This window comes from Vanellus vanellus (genome assembly GCF_965231255.1).
Source record: "Vanellus vanellus genome assembly, chromosome: 20".
NCBI lineage: Eukaryota > Metazoa > Chordata > Aves > Charadriiformes > Charadriidae > Vanellus > Vanellus vanellus.
In genome coordinates this window covers 9,341,915-9,357,057 of record NC_138925.1, presented here as the reverse complement: position 1 = coordinate 9,357,057, position 15,143 = coordinate 9,341,915, and the positions used below count along the sequence as shown (strand labels likewise).

Sequence of the window (15,143 nt, the reverse complement as noted above, 5' to 3'; positions counted from 1 at the left end):
CTGCGGGCAGAAGCACGGGTTGCAGGCGATGCTGCGGGCAGGGGCGCGGGCAGCGGGCGATGCTGCGGGCAGGAGCACGGGGCAGTGGGCGATGCTGTGGGCAGGGGTGCGGGGCAATGGACGATGCTGCGGGCAGGAGCACAGGGCAGCAGGCGATGCTGCGGGCAGGGGCGCGGGGCAGCGGGCGATGCTGTGGGCAGGGGCACGGGGCAGTGGATGATGCTGTGGGCAGGAGCACGGGACAGTGGATGATGCTGCGGGCAGGGGTGCGGGGCAGCGGGCGATGCTGCGGGCAGGGGTGCGGGGCAATGGACGATGCTGCGGGCAGGAGCACAGGGCAGCGGGCGATGCTGCGGGCAGGAGCACGGGACAGCGGGCGATGCTGCGGGCAGGGGCGCAGGCTGCGGGCGATGCTGCGGGCAGGGGAGCAGGCAGCGGGTGATGCTGCGGGCAGGAGCATGGGACAGCGGATGATGCTGGGGGCAGGGGAGCAGGCAGCGGGCGATGCTGCGGGCAGGGGAGCAGGCAGGGGGCGATGCTGCGGGCAGGGGTGCGGGCTGCGGGCGCTGGGAAGGGTGAGGCTTGAGCAGGTTCGTGCGGCGCTGGCGTGCAGAGGCACAGGCAGAGGCAACGCCCTGCCGTGATTCATTGAGGAAATGTTTCTTTATCTCATTAGTAGCAGCCATTGATGAGGCGGCGCTGGTTCGTCGCTCAGCTTGGCTCTGTATCGTCCTGCTGCTGGCGTGACCCGCCGCGCTGCGCCAGCGGGAAATAGTTGTGGGTGCTGAAGTCGTCTTTACCAAGTGCAAAAAGCGCACAGAAACGCTGACAGACCCAAAGCTCCTGAAGTTTGCTCTCCGTGGAAAAAAGGAACTGCTGGTTGGCTTTTTTGCTGTTGGTGTGAATGGGGTTCCTCCACCCGACTAGAGATCTCTGATCCTTTCCAGGCTGAACGGTGGTGTACGTGTATACGTGTACACGCACAAATGGGGGGAGTTAAGGAACTGTGCAGCTATAGCCACAAATGTCTCTGTTATTTCTAATTATAGCCATATGAAGGAGTCTTATGTCTCAGAAACTTGAAATTGCCTTTGACAAGCTTCTGATACGCATCTTAGTTAGCACCATGTAGCTGGGCGCTCCAAACGTTTTCACATTTCTTCTCAGTTCTGGAAGTTATTCCCAGCGCTTAAAGGCAATTTAAGGTCTGTGAAAGAGGAATGGATCTCCCTTTCTGTAACACACTGCCGTCTACCTCCCTGGTTCTGAAGCTTCGATAATAAAATGAAACAGGATATTTTTTACCAATAACTCATGGGGTAGTTCCCATTTCGGCTCTTGAAAGATTGCTCAGCACTTGGCAGAGGATTTTTCTGGCTCTGAGACTGCCTTTTGTTGGAGGGCCTGTCGTTCTACCAGTAGAAATGGACATGCACAGCGGTGTTGGCCAAGTGGATTTCTTGCAGCAGGAGCAGCCGCCTCGGCTCTCCCGGGAGCTCTGGTCGCGGAGGCCGGAGGAGAGGGCTGGGGACCTGCGGGCAGAGTCTCGCCCTTTCTAGTCCGCCTTTTGTGCTTTGGGGTCAAGCTGGACTTCACCGTGTTCTTAAGTATCATACAACTATGAGCAAATCCTTCCTAATCATACAATTGGTCCGTCGGGACAACTTTCTCCAGGTATTACCGTGTTTTCTTCCACGTCCCCGGTGATGCCCAGCAGTTTGAGCATGGTGTATCACCAGGTACCCCCGATTTTGCTGCCTTTCAGCAGCAGGTCAGGGGAGTTCCAGGTGTAAACGGTGTGAAATGTGTGAAATGCTTTGCGAAAATACTGAGATGAGAGACATGACAGTAAAGCCCCTCGGCTTTGGCACGCGGCTGAGCTCGGGGACGCCAGCTCCTGTGCTGCAGGAGGAGGAGGTTGACCCAGCAGACGAGAACCTCTGCTGCGGTGGCACCGCGGCGCTGAACTTCGCTGCCTCGTGTTGTTCCCTCTCGCCCCGGCCTGCGATGTTTGGTGTTTGCTCTCACCGTTCATCTAAGTAGCAAATGGACCGGCCCGGCCTGTTTTCAACACATAAAGAGCGAGGAAGTGTAACATTTTAATAAATCCCTAACCTTTGAGCAGATGGGAGAAGCGACCGTTGCGAGGTGAACAAGATGAAGGATGGTTTATGCTGACTGACAAATAAGATGCTTTTTTTCCCCTCCCCGATTGCGTGCTTGTCCTTGAAATCTCTTGAATAGCTTGACTGATTAAACATAAGAAAGGGCAGTCCTGTTCCTTCTGCATTCATTCCTCCGGTCTGGAGGAGGTCAGCAGAGGATAGATAATCCTGCCCTCCGATGCCCTCATGCCCACTTCTCTGAACTTTTTTCCACTCTTCCCTTTTCTTTTGCAGATGTAGATGAGTGCCAGGTCCACAACGGGGGCTGCCAGCAGAGATGTGTGAACACCCTTGGATCTTATTACTGTGAGTGCAAGCCCGGCTTCCGCCTGCACACAGACGGCAGGACCTGCATTGGTAAGTCATAAGTTTTCAGTGTCTTGAGAATCTTTAATTCTTCACGGCCTTCTCCCTACCTGTAAACGTGTAGCGTTGTACAGAAAATGCTTACGTTGGCGTCCCCACTCACAGCCGTCCTCTGTGCGGGGAATTTGAGATGATGGCGATGGATTGCGTGTTCCTTTGTTTCTCAGGGTCTTGGTAGTCTTCCCTAACGTGTTTCTATTGCGGGGTTCACAACGTTTGATATTATTCAGTGTGGACACGTACCGTTTTGATTTCTTTGCAGTTCCTCAGTTCATTCTGGTTCAGGAGAAGTAACTTCCGATGCTTTGGTGCTTCCGCTTTTGATGCAGAGTGCATCAGATACAGCATTTTCAGAACAAATACATAAACTACATTATGAAAAGGTTCAAGTCAGTCGTTTTTACCTCAGCTAATTTCCCTAGTCCGCGTGGTAGGCACCAGGTATGACAAACAAGTGACAAGAAGCATGGCTGTGTGTGGAACTGTGGCCATAATAACGTCAAACCCCTCTTCCCTGGGATGGTGGTCATGCGTCCCCTTGGATGGTGCGTGTCCAGCCATTACATTTCAGATGCCAGGGCTGGCTTGCAGCTGGTTTCTGGGCCAGTTTCTTGAAATGTTGTTGTTTGCCGGCCCCAAGCTAGGGGCTCAGAGACACCTGGGTGGAGCTGGGAGTCTGCCGTCCAGCATCCGCTGCTGCTGCTGTTTGTGTTAACCCCCTTCTCCCTCACAGCTTTATTTGACACATTCTTCTGGGGTTTTTTTGAGGGATATTTTCATACAAGTGGAAAGAATTCCTGGGCAGTGGCATTACAAAGGCCATTTGCTGGTTTTTCTCAGAGTATAGTCGCGTTCCAAAGTTTGCTAAAAATGACTGTGTGAGCCGGTGTGTGTGCGCCAGCTGGGAACGGCAATGGGAGCAGAAAAAACCATCTAAGGAAGCGGTACCCACCGTGCCCAGAGCAGCACAGACTGCACATCCTTCCGCAACTGCCCCACTGTGTGACAATACTCTTAACAAGAGCAGCGGGACGTACGCTTGAGGTGTAAGTTCACTGAGCGCCCTGTATTCCGCTGGAAAAAAATCCAGAAGCAAAAGGATCACAAATCGAGAAAAGAAAGCCGGTCGTTCCCAGCCCACCGCTCTCGCACCAAGCACGTGAACTCGCAGTGCGTTGCCACTGTTTGCATGTGAGTGTGCATGCGGTCTGTCATCTAATAATTGGCTTTATAATCTGTAGTTCTCTTTTTTTGTGGTGTAGAGTGATTCTGCTGCCTCTGCCTCGTGGAATAAGGGCTGAGCCAGGCATCGGGAAGCTCTGGTGTTCTCAGCGGGGTCAGCCCCAGAAGGCGAAACGATTTCCAGAGGAAGCGTCGAAGGGACCGCTATAGGGAGGAATCTCTTGTTTAAAAGCAATTTCCATCCTTCGCTTTCGTTCTTCAGGCTTCCCTGCGCCCGTGGCTGTGACGTGCAGAGCCTTTCTCCGGGGCGCGGGCAGGCAGGGCTCCCCCGCTCCGCGCTGCGGGCGCTGAGCGCTGCAAACCTGCTTTGCGTTAAACTTCTGAGCAAGTATTTGCCATCGTGCGCACCGTGTCGGAATTCATCTGCCAAGACTCAGGGGTCTCTATTCGCGAAACCTGATCTGCGAGGGGAGTAACTGGGGCCGTCCCTGGAAGCTCTGGGGAGCGGGGCTGGCAGGATCTGCTGTCAGTTCAGCGGTGCCCGTGCCCTGCCATCCTCGGAGTACGCGGGGAAGTGGATGCAGACCAGGCAGGGCGAGTAAAAACTCTCCCGACATACTTGTCCAAAACTGTTTCTAAAATAACAACAGAGCAGACCTAAGAACCTGGCTTTCTCACTTCGGGACCGGTGGGTTTTGTTCTTTACACTTTTGTGGCAGAAGGGTGCACATATGTGTATATATGGCGCGCCTGCGTGACAGCGCTGTGCTAACCTATTGAGCCGGTTGTGCAGAGGGGTGGGATGAAACTTATTTTGCTCGTTAAAGCTCAGAACAGAGCACAGATTTGGAGGTTACTCCTCTGCTGGTGTCTATGGCTGCCCACAGGGTTTCTGTACCCATGGACATAGGGTTGCCTTGTGCCGCGAGTGCCCACGCGCCCGCCTGCCCCGCTCCCCGGCACACAGCTTTCTGCCCCTATGGATGCTGTGGGTGGTTCCCGGTGCCGCAGCCCAGCAGCTCTCCTCCCTGCGTCCGCTGGCTGCGCGGCAGCGGTCACGCACAGCAGCCCAGTGCGACGGGGCTGGAGTTCACACGGCTCTCGTTCCCGTAAACACAGGCTATTTGGAACGAGCCCACCCCAAGCCGAGCCCAGGCGAGGGACAGCGGGGAGGCCACCGAGGGGATGCTCTCGCCCCGGGTTTGGTCGTGGCAGCGGGATGTGCTCTCCCGTTTGCTGCCTTTGCCGACGCTCAGACGGCAAACCCACGAGCAGCGGCGTGCGGTCCGGCCGGGCGGCTTTCCATGTAATCCCGAGCCCTTGAGCGCGTGCTCGCTTTCTGCGGTGTCTCCCCAAGTACATGCAAGTGGTTCTTTCCTTTAGTGCTCGGTCTACGTAAATATTTACATTGCGAAGTCAGAGGCTTTGCTCTGACTTGATCTTGGAAATCACACGGTTTTTATTAAGCCGGCATTCCCGACGAGAGTCACCAGGCAGCGATGGCGGGGCACAGGCGGCCTCGCTCCGCACGCACGCCCGTCACGCTTCCGTCGTCGTCTTCCGGGAGCACCGCTGGGGACAAGGACAGGATGTCCCCTCGCTCAGTGCCCACTCTAACAGGCAGGGAGAGCAACACAAGAGAGCGCTGGGAAGCAGCGCGGGCGCCTGCCACAGCCACCGGCGCGTTGGGGACCGGTCGCAGGCTGTCCCCTGGAGCAGAGGGGCTCTGTCCCCCGGAGCGGAGGGGCTCTTTGTGTCCCCCGGAGCAGAGGGGCTCGCGGGTGCCTTGGAGGCTGTGAGGGCTGCGCAGAAAGGAGATGCGACAGCCTCTCTCTGTGGGTCCAATTAGATAGTTGAGCTTCTCCCCGGTAATGAGCTGCTTCATAGCTGTTGCGTTGGTACCTACGAAGAGATGGGTTGTGGTGTACGGCAAAGCCAGGGCTGTGGCATGAGGCTGCGCGGGCCAGGGGAGCCGCGTTTGCCTGGGCGAGTAACCTCCGTTGCGGGGCTGCGGAGCCGGTGCAGTGCCCACCAGCCGCCTGCTCGGGCCGCAGGTAGGAAGAGGTGGTGGGTTTTGCTCAGGAAGACCTGAGCCACATTTCTTCACTTCTGTGAAGTTTTAGGTGCTGACTTGACTGCAACCAAGATTCCCCCCCCCCCCCCCCCCCGTGTGGTTCTGAGGGATTAGGTACACTGATAAAAGCCGAGTTTTTTGTCAAGTTGGGGCTATCCTCTAATTTTGCTGGGCAGGTAACCTTCGGTGCTGCTCAAACAGAAACAAATTGCCGCTAAATAAAAGGAGTGGGATAGGAATAAGGAGAACCAGAGACAGAGAGAGTCTCCCATGCATTCCCCTCTGCTCCAGAGCTGCTCTGCCCTCAGAGGCAGCGAAGCCGCTGCTGGTGATGGGCTGTGGGGGGTTCTCGCAGCTCAGAGCTGCTCCAGCCCGCAGAGGGGCTGCAGGGAGCTGCGGGCAGCCCCCGCCAGCAGCAACGCAGGCCAGAAAACGTTTCGGAGACAGGAAAAGACTGTTGCCACGAAGTTTCTAGTTAAGGTCTGTAAAACCACGGATCTAATTCTTTAAATGTTTTCCGATTCCCAGAAACCGCACAAGGGCTTCAATTAATCGGCCACGCTGCCTGAAGCGGGGCGCTCCGGAGTCGCCCTGCGGGGGCTGGTGGCTCCTCACCCCGCAGCAGCTCAGCCCCCGGGGGGTGGCTCAGGGCGAGCGGTCCTTTCCCCCCCTCTGGCTGAACTGTTACTCCAAGCTTGGGATGGAAAGTCGAAGCCTATTTTATTCCTGAAGACGTCAAAGAATTGGAAAACTGATAAAATCTTTTGCCGCTTTCTTTCGATGGCTTTGCGCCCTTGGTAGTTCTTCGCACCTTTGGGCTTAGTATTGCAGGGGATAGAGGAAGGCCCAATGTAGGGAAAAAAATCAGCAGAATTTTTCAGAAGTTACTCAGGCACCTTTAAAAGCAATTCCTTATGAAGCGTATTGCGGTTCCAGATAAAGAGCTGTTTAGATTAGCACTTGTGTGGGATTGGAAGAAATATTTTGCCTTTAAAAGCATTTTTCTTTGAGGGTGTTGGTACCTTTTACAGCATAAGCAGAGCTTGGCTCTCTGCGCAGTCCAACAGGGTATTCTTAAATGTCATCTTGCACATTGCCTGGAGAACCAAGGGCAGTCAACGACAGCAGCCTCCTGGTGTCCCCTCGCACCTCGGGATCCCTTCCGTCACTACCGCTGTCTGCCCCATCAGCCGTCATGGGAGCGAGGGGCTCCAAAAGCCTCACGGTGATCCCTGTGGTGCAGGAGCGGAATAAAAGCGTCCGCCGTGGCCAAGCTCTGCTTGAGGCTGTGAGAAAGCCGGGGTGCCAGAGCCTGCGCTGGGCTGCATCCCAGAGACGCTCCGACGCAACCAGGGATGCCGAGGCAGCTCTCCGGACCTGGAGCCGCTCCGATCCCCGTGACTCGGGGCAGCACAGACAAGGGCTGAAAGCCACCTTCCTTGTGTCCTGCTCTGTGTCTCGCAGCAGCTCTCAGCCACTTCTGATGCTTTGGGTAATCTGCAGCTCAGTTGTGCAAGATTCTTTTGTTGCGGCTTTGTAGTTCGAATGTAGCGAGTCACCGAGGATTTCAATACAGAAGGGAGGGGGAAAAGAGCAAACATTTCTATTGAAAGTGAAACAGAACCAAAAGAGTCATTGGACGTCCTGAGATTACCTCTTCCTTTATCAGAACCACATGGGCAGGAGGCAGGAAGCTGACATCTTCGGGTCCTTCTCCACTGTTTCAGCGGAGGGATGAACTCCAGTCCAAGGCAAAGAATTTAATCTGAGCCAATTGCTTTTGTTGGCCTGCGGAGTAGAGAGATGGTCTGTATTAACACACAACATGTTTCTGGAAATTGTCTGAGGTTAGAATAAATCAGTTTGGGATTACATGAGGTATCCCTATTTATATTATGAGTACTTCAAACGAAGAAAACTCAAATATAAGCAGCGATTTATATAGCAAACAGAAGGACTGTGCCGTAAAGGTCTGTGTGGGCTTGAGCCACGTGCACAGAGGGTAATCGTCTGTGTGTACTCCTTAGAGGGTTTTAATCTGCATGCACTGCACAGGCAACTTGCACAGCTTAGAAAATCTGACCTTTTCTTTGCCCAGTGGGGCATTTCTCAGACGTGTCTTAGAATCGATGGGTTTGTGTGATGCTGTAAAAGGGAACGTCATGCTCAGTTCTAGTTACAGCTGCTTGCAGTTACTGGTAACGTATTGGCTCAGCGCTTCTGAGGGCAAGTTCCTTGGGTCTGAAGGAAAGGTGATACAGATGGGAAAGAGGAGAAGTTAGGCTGCTACCGCGTAGACCCACTTCCCACGTGCAACCAGTAGTAACAACGTCCTTGTCATCCCTTTTTATGCGTTTCCTGGGGCCTGAAGGGTGAGGTGGTGGGAGTTAGCATCTTTCAGCAGCACCGCACTCCCTTCAGACAGAGGGGATGGACGTAACATCCCTCTTGCAGACGATGGAATATCATCTGTGGAAAATCTGTCTGAGCTTTAATTACAAAAATCTGTGTGGTGTACAAGATGACACTGGATTTGGCAACGTTGTCACAGAAATGTTAAGCTAGGAAAAGCATCTGGGAATGGAAATATTTTTAGAGTGGTTCTGTAAACAGAAAAAAAAAAAAAAAAAGAGCAGTAATTAAAACAAGGCCAGCAGTGAGGTCTACTGGCTGTTACTCCACGAGAAGCCAGCTAAGGAGACCCAGAATTAGAAGGCCCTCGCTTTCATGGAAAGACACCCAAAACAATTGTAACGTTTCATTTGTTTTGTCTTATTATTCCCGATTCTTAAATTGAATTAGTTTGTATCTTAGCAGAACATCGGTGCACCGTGGGTGGCTCTGTGGGACACCGCAGGAGGCGATTGCTTTGCTCTTTTCACTGCGCGTGTGCCACGAGTGCCGCATAGCTTACGAGTGCCGTACAGCCCGTGATGCCGGCTACTTGTTCCCCGTACATAAGTGTCTTGGCAGAGAAGGACTTCTGGTTCCCATTACCCGTAGTGGTCTGGAACGTCCCCGCGATGGCTGAGACCACAGCGCAGCCCGGCCCCTTCGTCATCACGTGCAATCGCAGAATGGAGAGGCTCAGATGGGGTTATTAGTCTTGAAGAGTACGCTTGCGAGCAAATAAGCCATACTGAAAGAAACACAAGAGGGAAGAAAACGCTCTGCAAGACGCCTGCGCTCTCACCGCTTCACCTTTTACGTTCTTAGCGGTCCGCAAACGGCATCAGTTAAGATCTGCGTAAGTGGTTCTGGCACTTGGTTGCACTTAAGCCCTTGGCCAAGGAGGACGCGCTGGAAGAGGAACGCGCGTCCTTTTTGTTCGTGCCCGTACCCTACTCAAGCTGCCCGCGGTGGTTGGCCAAGTGTTGCCATGTGTGTCTGAAGTTTCCTCTGCCTTTCAAGGAACGGGTTTTGCCATTGCAAAACTCCATCCTTACACGGGTGTTGTGCCTTGGGGCAACCCAGAGAGACATGTTGATCTTCTTCTATGTAGAAATAATCCTTTTGGAAAGTCTGCTGTATCCAGCCTTACAGGATTTGTCTGCCTGAATTTGGTGTGATAAAAAAGAACCAGGACTTTAGTTTTTTCCTCTCTGAAAAGTTGTCTTTTAGAGGTATGCAAGGCGGGCGGTTATTTAGACTGCAAATTCATACAAATAACTGCATACTGGGAGGTTATTACAGACGTAAGATGTGTTGGCTTGTTATGTATCAGCCCAGTACTTTTCCCATATGAAGAAATGTTTTGGCAGGCATTAGCATTGTTTTACTTTAAAAAAACCCCCAAACACTCCAAGAAGAACAAGCACGTTATTTATGGGCATTTTTCAATATATGTTATTAAACACTTTAATATATCAGAATATTTTAAAATGACCACCCATCTCTGCTAAAGCTTGAGTACTGTAACTCTGACCCATAACTTTTCAGGAACGTTGGGTATTTCTGTTGTTTCCTTCCAAACGGATTAAAGGAAACAATGTCAGCACAACTAACATAAACTGATAGTTCTTGCTCCAGCCGTATGTTGTGTATGGCAATACTTCGACCCTATTAAGTCACTTTTATTCCCCCAAATGTTAAGTTAATTAGAGGCATACAACGGGAAGTTAGCAGTTAAAAGTTTGAAGTGAGAGAGCTCCTCAGCTCTGAGTCAAGGCATATTTTTTTCAGAAAAAAAAACAAAACCAAACCATACAGTTTTACAGTTTTGCCTTTTCTTTTCCTCCTGTGGCAAATATTTGTTTTTCACTAATATACAAGAGAGGCTTAATCAAATGACTTTCGGTACTTTGTCTGTAGAAAATACTCTTTTGAGCACCGGGACGAGGCGTTGGTACCCGGCGCCAGGCGAGCCGCCCGCAGCCCGCCCGCTCCTCTGCGCCCTGGGCACGGGTGTTTCACAGACCCGGCTGCCCTTGGCGCTCGGAGACCTCGTTAAAAGCAGAGACTTTTACTGGCATGTGCTTTCCAGGCTCGCCTGCTTAGCGAAACTCCGGAGGTTGTTGAGGGCACTGGGATTACCTGAAGTGTTAGTTTGTGGAGAGATGTTTTTCATTAGAGATATTTTTAGCTTTCTTAGAAGATTCCTTGGAGTCAGCACATTAGTTTATTCTGGAGTTTGAAAAATAGGTCAAAAACGTGTGAGACCACAACTCATCATACTGTTCTGCTTATGGAAACCAGGTCTGGGTTTCCATCCCAGACCGTGGCCGGGTTTTTTGCTGTGTCGCACACGCACAGCTCTGATGTGCAGCGTGTTATGCTTTTCATGCACATTCAGGTCTCCCAAGAAGAAGAACAGACTTTAAAGGCCGATATCCCAATTCCCGAAAGGGCCACCTCTTTTTGGAGCAGTCTGTGTTTGAGAAGCTCACTAATTAAGGAGTAGGTAGGCTAAATCAGGAGATACGCCACGGTCTAAGAGGAGACTTTCATCACTTTGGTGGCATGTAATTACGCCAAGATGGCTTATCTACCAGAGCTGTGAATTCCCCTCCGGAAAGTCCTTCCCTGCTTCGTTTTCTAGCTCAATTTTTTCCTGGCTACAACAAGGGCAGTGGTCCCAGATAGCTGCAGCCTAGTAAAAAATAAGCAGGGAAGCTCTGCCCGGGTGCTGGTTGCAAGGTGCACGCATCTCCAGTGAAACATCGCGCTTTTGTTGCTTATCCTGCAGAGAACTCCCGGGTTATAAGAGCAGAGAGGGGGGAGGAGAAGGCTATTTTAAGGCTGATTAATGATAGCAGGCTTGTAAAGAGAAGATAGTCCACATGTTTGGTCATAAGATCTGTTTTCTGCCGTAGCCTAGGCAAAACCTTCTGTTTTCCGACTGTTTGAAATCCTTTGGGCAGGAAAGCGCCTTGCGCAAGGCCACACAGAAACGCTGTGGCACGGCCAGGAACAGCAGTGGGGACTCTCGATTCCCAGTCCCGCCTGCACTCAGGATGAAATCACAGTTCCCGCCAGCACATCTCCGAGTGCTCCGGCTCTGCTGGTCGCAGCATCGGTTACTTGCGGTGTGGGCGAGCGCACGTGTCCTGACCTTCATGCAGACATCTCCTCGCCAAAGCACTGAGCCGGGGGTTGTGACACGCGACGGCAGTGCGGACATGCAGGATGCATCTCAAAACATTTTTCCTTAAGCGTTCCCAGGAGAACTGATGGTACCTGTTGGGCTTTGCCCTGTGTAATTGCTGTCTTCTGCATCGCGTAGAGCCAGAAACTTAGTTTTCCGTATCATTTTGTTAGAAGAAAACCTGAATACACCCGAGCGCAACTGAGCAGTAATTAAGCTGAACTAGCTGTGGCACTGCAGCGTCAGTGACCGTCTTTGAACAAAGTTACGGGAATTTCAGCCCCAGCGCAGTGCGAGAAGCCTGCCTGCTGACACGGGCACCCCTCGGGAGGGCTGATGCTCGCTGGGAACCGTGGCGGTTGTCAGCCCAGACCCCCACGTCCCGGTCTCCTCCCGGGAGAGCTGCTGGGAGCTGTTATTGTAGAAAGCGGTGATTTTACGCTGCTACCTGACACGGTTGAGCCCATCTTACCTTTCAAGACAGGGCCCCCCTGTCTCGAGGGGCTCTGCCCGAGGTCCCTCTGCGGGACCGTGGTGGGTGACCTCTCTCCTGCGCTGCGTACAGAACTGACTTTCGTAGCAACAGCTCACGTTTAGCACACTCCCAAAATTTGCCACGAACTTCTCGCTTTAGCAGAGGTTGAACATGCCCCAGCTTTCAATCCTCATCAGCAGTGCTCTGTGTAAGTACGTGGGATTTGCCCTGGTCCTGCACAAGCGACTCCTCCAGGTGCCGTTATTTTTGTGGTGAACGCGCTGTCCCTTTGCCTCGTAGCTGTGAACACGTGTGCCCTGAACAACGGCGGCTGCGAACACGACTGCGTGCAGGTGACGCTGGTGCAGCACCAGTGCCGGTGCCGGCACAATTACCAGCTGCGGGAGGATGGCAAACGCTGCGTCCGTGAGTCCCCTCGAGCATCCCGGGGAAGCTGGGGGGGCAGAGCTTCGCTTTGGCCTTTCGTCCAGGGGCAGCTGGGAGTTGGGGGGAATAGGCAGCATCCACTCGCATGCTCAGATGTCATATAGATCAGAGCGGGGAGTCCCTCTGCAGTAAAATCTCCGCGTGTCATATTGTCATGGACCTATTCTGCAGCTTTTTCTGAAAGGCGAGGAAGAGCTGGAGGAGCGTAGCCAACAAAAATGAAATGGTATGAAGGCACACACTCCTGGGAAAGCGGAGGAACAGCAGCGTGTCGCAGCGGGACGGGATCCTCTCCCTCTGCTTGCAGACAGCTTTCTGGCTGAGCTGCTCCCGGCTGCAGGAGGGAGAGAGGCTGCAGGGGATATAGAGCAGAAGTTTAATCTCCTCATTCATAGCGGTTGGCATTCAAGCAGTAGGAGGAGGGAAGTCTTTAGCTGTGAAGTTGCTACGGGAAAAGCAACGACTGGGGTATTAAAAATGCAGCAGTCGGGAGGGTTTGGTAGCATCTGTCCCAGTCTTGGAGCAGGTCAGAGATTGGCACACCCCTTGATAGGAGCACTTGAAGCAAATTTGCCTCCTGCTTGCTCTGGAATCTCTGTGGAGGGACGTGCCCACGCCAGGCCTCTGCTGGAAAGGGTTTACTCAGATCAGTGCCTGCCCTTTGCAGGGTCTCGCGCCGTGTAGATCCCCCTGCCTGGATGGAGCAGTAAATGGTAGCAGAGATTTTCTGTCTGGTGGAGAATGGTCTTTGCGGACTTCTTTGCCAGACGTAACTGCTCGATGCTCTGTTCTCCCATAAGCGTAACGCCAACAGGAGCTAGGATTAGTGTCAAATCAGCCTCTTCTGCTTTGACCCGCAGTGAGGAACCCCTGCACCGACAGGAACGGGGGCTGCATGCACCGGTGCCACAACCACCGCGGAACAGCCCGCTGCGAGTGCCACCCCGGCTACCGGCTGGCGCCCGACAACAGGGCCTGTGAAGGTAAGCTGCCTACAGCAAAGCTTCCACAGGGAAAAACAACCGCGTCGCATGGGGTGAAGTGGCTCTCAATCTATCAGCGTTTGTGAATTTAACGGCGTGGTGCACAAGCCTTCCAGCGGGGTGGCACGAAAGCGCTCAGTCGATGTCCGTCCAAGAGCCCTGCTCGAGTCATCTGGAACAGCACTCGAGTTTCCTGCAATCCCATTTCCTAGGAAGCCTTACAGTGATTCTGAACTCTCAGCTCTGTTTCTTTGCTGGGCTGGACCCCAGTGAAGAATTCAGGCTGCAAAAAAAGCAGTGGAAAACTTGAAGATTATAACAGTTGTCCCTTTGAAAGACCCGCTTTGCTTATTGATTGCTCATCTCTTGCAGACGTGAACGAGTGCCTGACTGGACTGGCCATGTGCGCACACCAGTGTCTCAACACTCGCGGCTCCTTTAAGTGTTCCTGTAACCCGGGCTATGAGCTGGGGGCAGACGGCAAGCAGTGCTACCGTGAGTACCGCATGCAGAGCCCACCCCAGGCGGGACTGCTTCCGCAGGCAAGCGTTTGCGCTCTGTCCTCTGGGCATCGGTGGGGCCAAGTTTCAGCAATCTTTTTTGAAGAGTTTCACAAACAGGTTTGGCGCTGTTTACTCTCCCACCAAGATAAAAAACTTTCTCTGATCTTTAAAGTTGCCATGAAGCTCCTTTTGCTGGTTTAGGCAGTTTATTTGGAGCCGTTTGGCTCCAAATAGGCCAAGTTCTGCTCTTGGGGACTTCACTGGATGAGTTCAGTCGGCTGCAGATGTGTAACTGAAGAAGGAATTGAGCTAGCGAAGTGATCACATCTGCTCCCATCAAGAAAAGAAGTAAACACTATTGTGCAAGAACGAGCCAGATGGTCCATACGTCCTTGTTCAGCTGATACACATCAGCAGGGACGGTCCAAAGCGGAGCGATCAGCATCCAGCACGAGCAGCCCCCTTACTGATGAAAGCCACCGTGGCAGTCCCAGTGCTGGCAGCTGGTGTTACTGGAAGCCGTGATGCTCCACCTGTGCAGTGCTGCCGCTCTCGCTGGGAGCCTGCCCAGGGTCTGAGGGTAAGGCTGCGCAGACCATAAATGGGTCTTGAGAGGCACCAAACAGAGCAATGTGAGGAACTAGGCTGACAACATGCTATTTAAGAGCCTAAGCACGGACACACCTTTCTTCCTATGAACGTGGGTTATCTCACACCGCATATTCTGAAAAAAAAAAAAAAAAGAATATCCCATAGCTCAGTTTCATGTGCAACTGCACATTTACCTTCGGCTGTTGGGGAGAAGATGCAGGAGAGCCAGCAGGGCTCACAGGGGTTGGACTGGGAAGCCAGGTCTACGCCTTCGCTACCTCCTCCCCTCGCAGCGTGACTGTGCAGCAGGGAAGATTACCCTTTGTGGCTTCAGCTGATTGGCCCATGGGTGAAAAAAAACGTAGTTTTATTGCTGCTCAAATCTTGCTTTTTCCAGGTAAGCCCCTGGTAAGAGATGCCAGCCCTGGAGGGTCACTTTTGACAGCAGGGACAGTGAAAGCACAAGCCCCACTCGTGTTCTGACATGGCTTCTCCAGTTGTTGTGACTCATTGCCATAACCACTGACAATAGCTCTGCTTTGGTGCCAGCTATAGAATTAAGTAGCCTTCTTGTATGAAAAGTGTTTCTCCCTGCCCCTTCTAGTGCGTTTCTTTTATGCAAAACCCCGGTTGTTCTTGCACGAATAAGAAAAGGAAAAAGACAGAGGGACTCTATTCATGTTGTGAAATCTGGAAGATATAGTCTTCCACCGTGGCACAGTTTTTGGTTTTGACACGCACAGATCCATTGGGAAGCATCAAGCTCCCCTTCT

The 15,143-nt window shown here is 52.7% G+C and overlaps 1 protein-coding gene across 1 annotated transcript in view; it reads left to right on the top strand.

The window, feature by feature from the left end:
• The window catches only part of MEGF6 (multiple EGF like domains 6), a gene marked incomplete at both ends in the record, with an annotated part of 106,528 nt that overhangs the window by 65,996 nt on the left and 25,389 nt on the right, over positions 1 to 15,143 (top strand). Inside the window, 4 exons of the mRNA XM_082493524.1 lie at positions 2,400 to 2,522; positions 12,147 to 12,272; positions 13,154 to 13,276; positions 13,649 to 13,771. Of these exons, the coding sequence (XP_082349650.1) occupies positions 2,400 to 2,522; positions 12,147 to 12,272; positions 13,154 to 13,276; positions 13,649 to 13,771 (495 nt within the window). The remainder of the gene's footprint in view (positions 1 to 2,399; positions 2,523 to 12,146; positions 12,273 to 13,153; positions 13,277 to 13,648; positions 13,772 to 15,143) is intronic.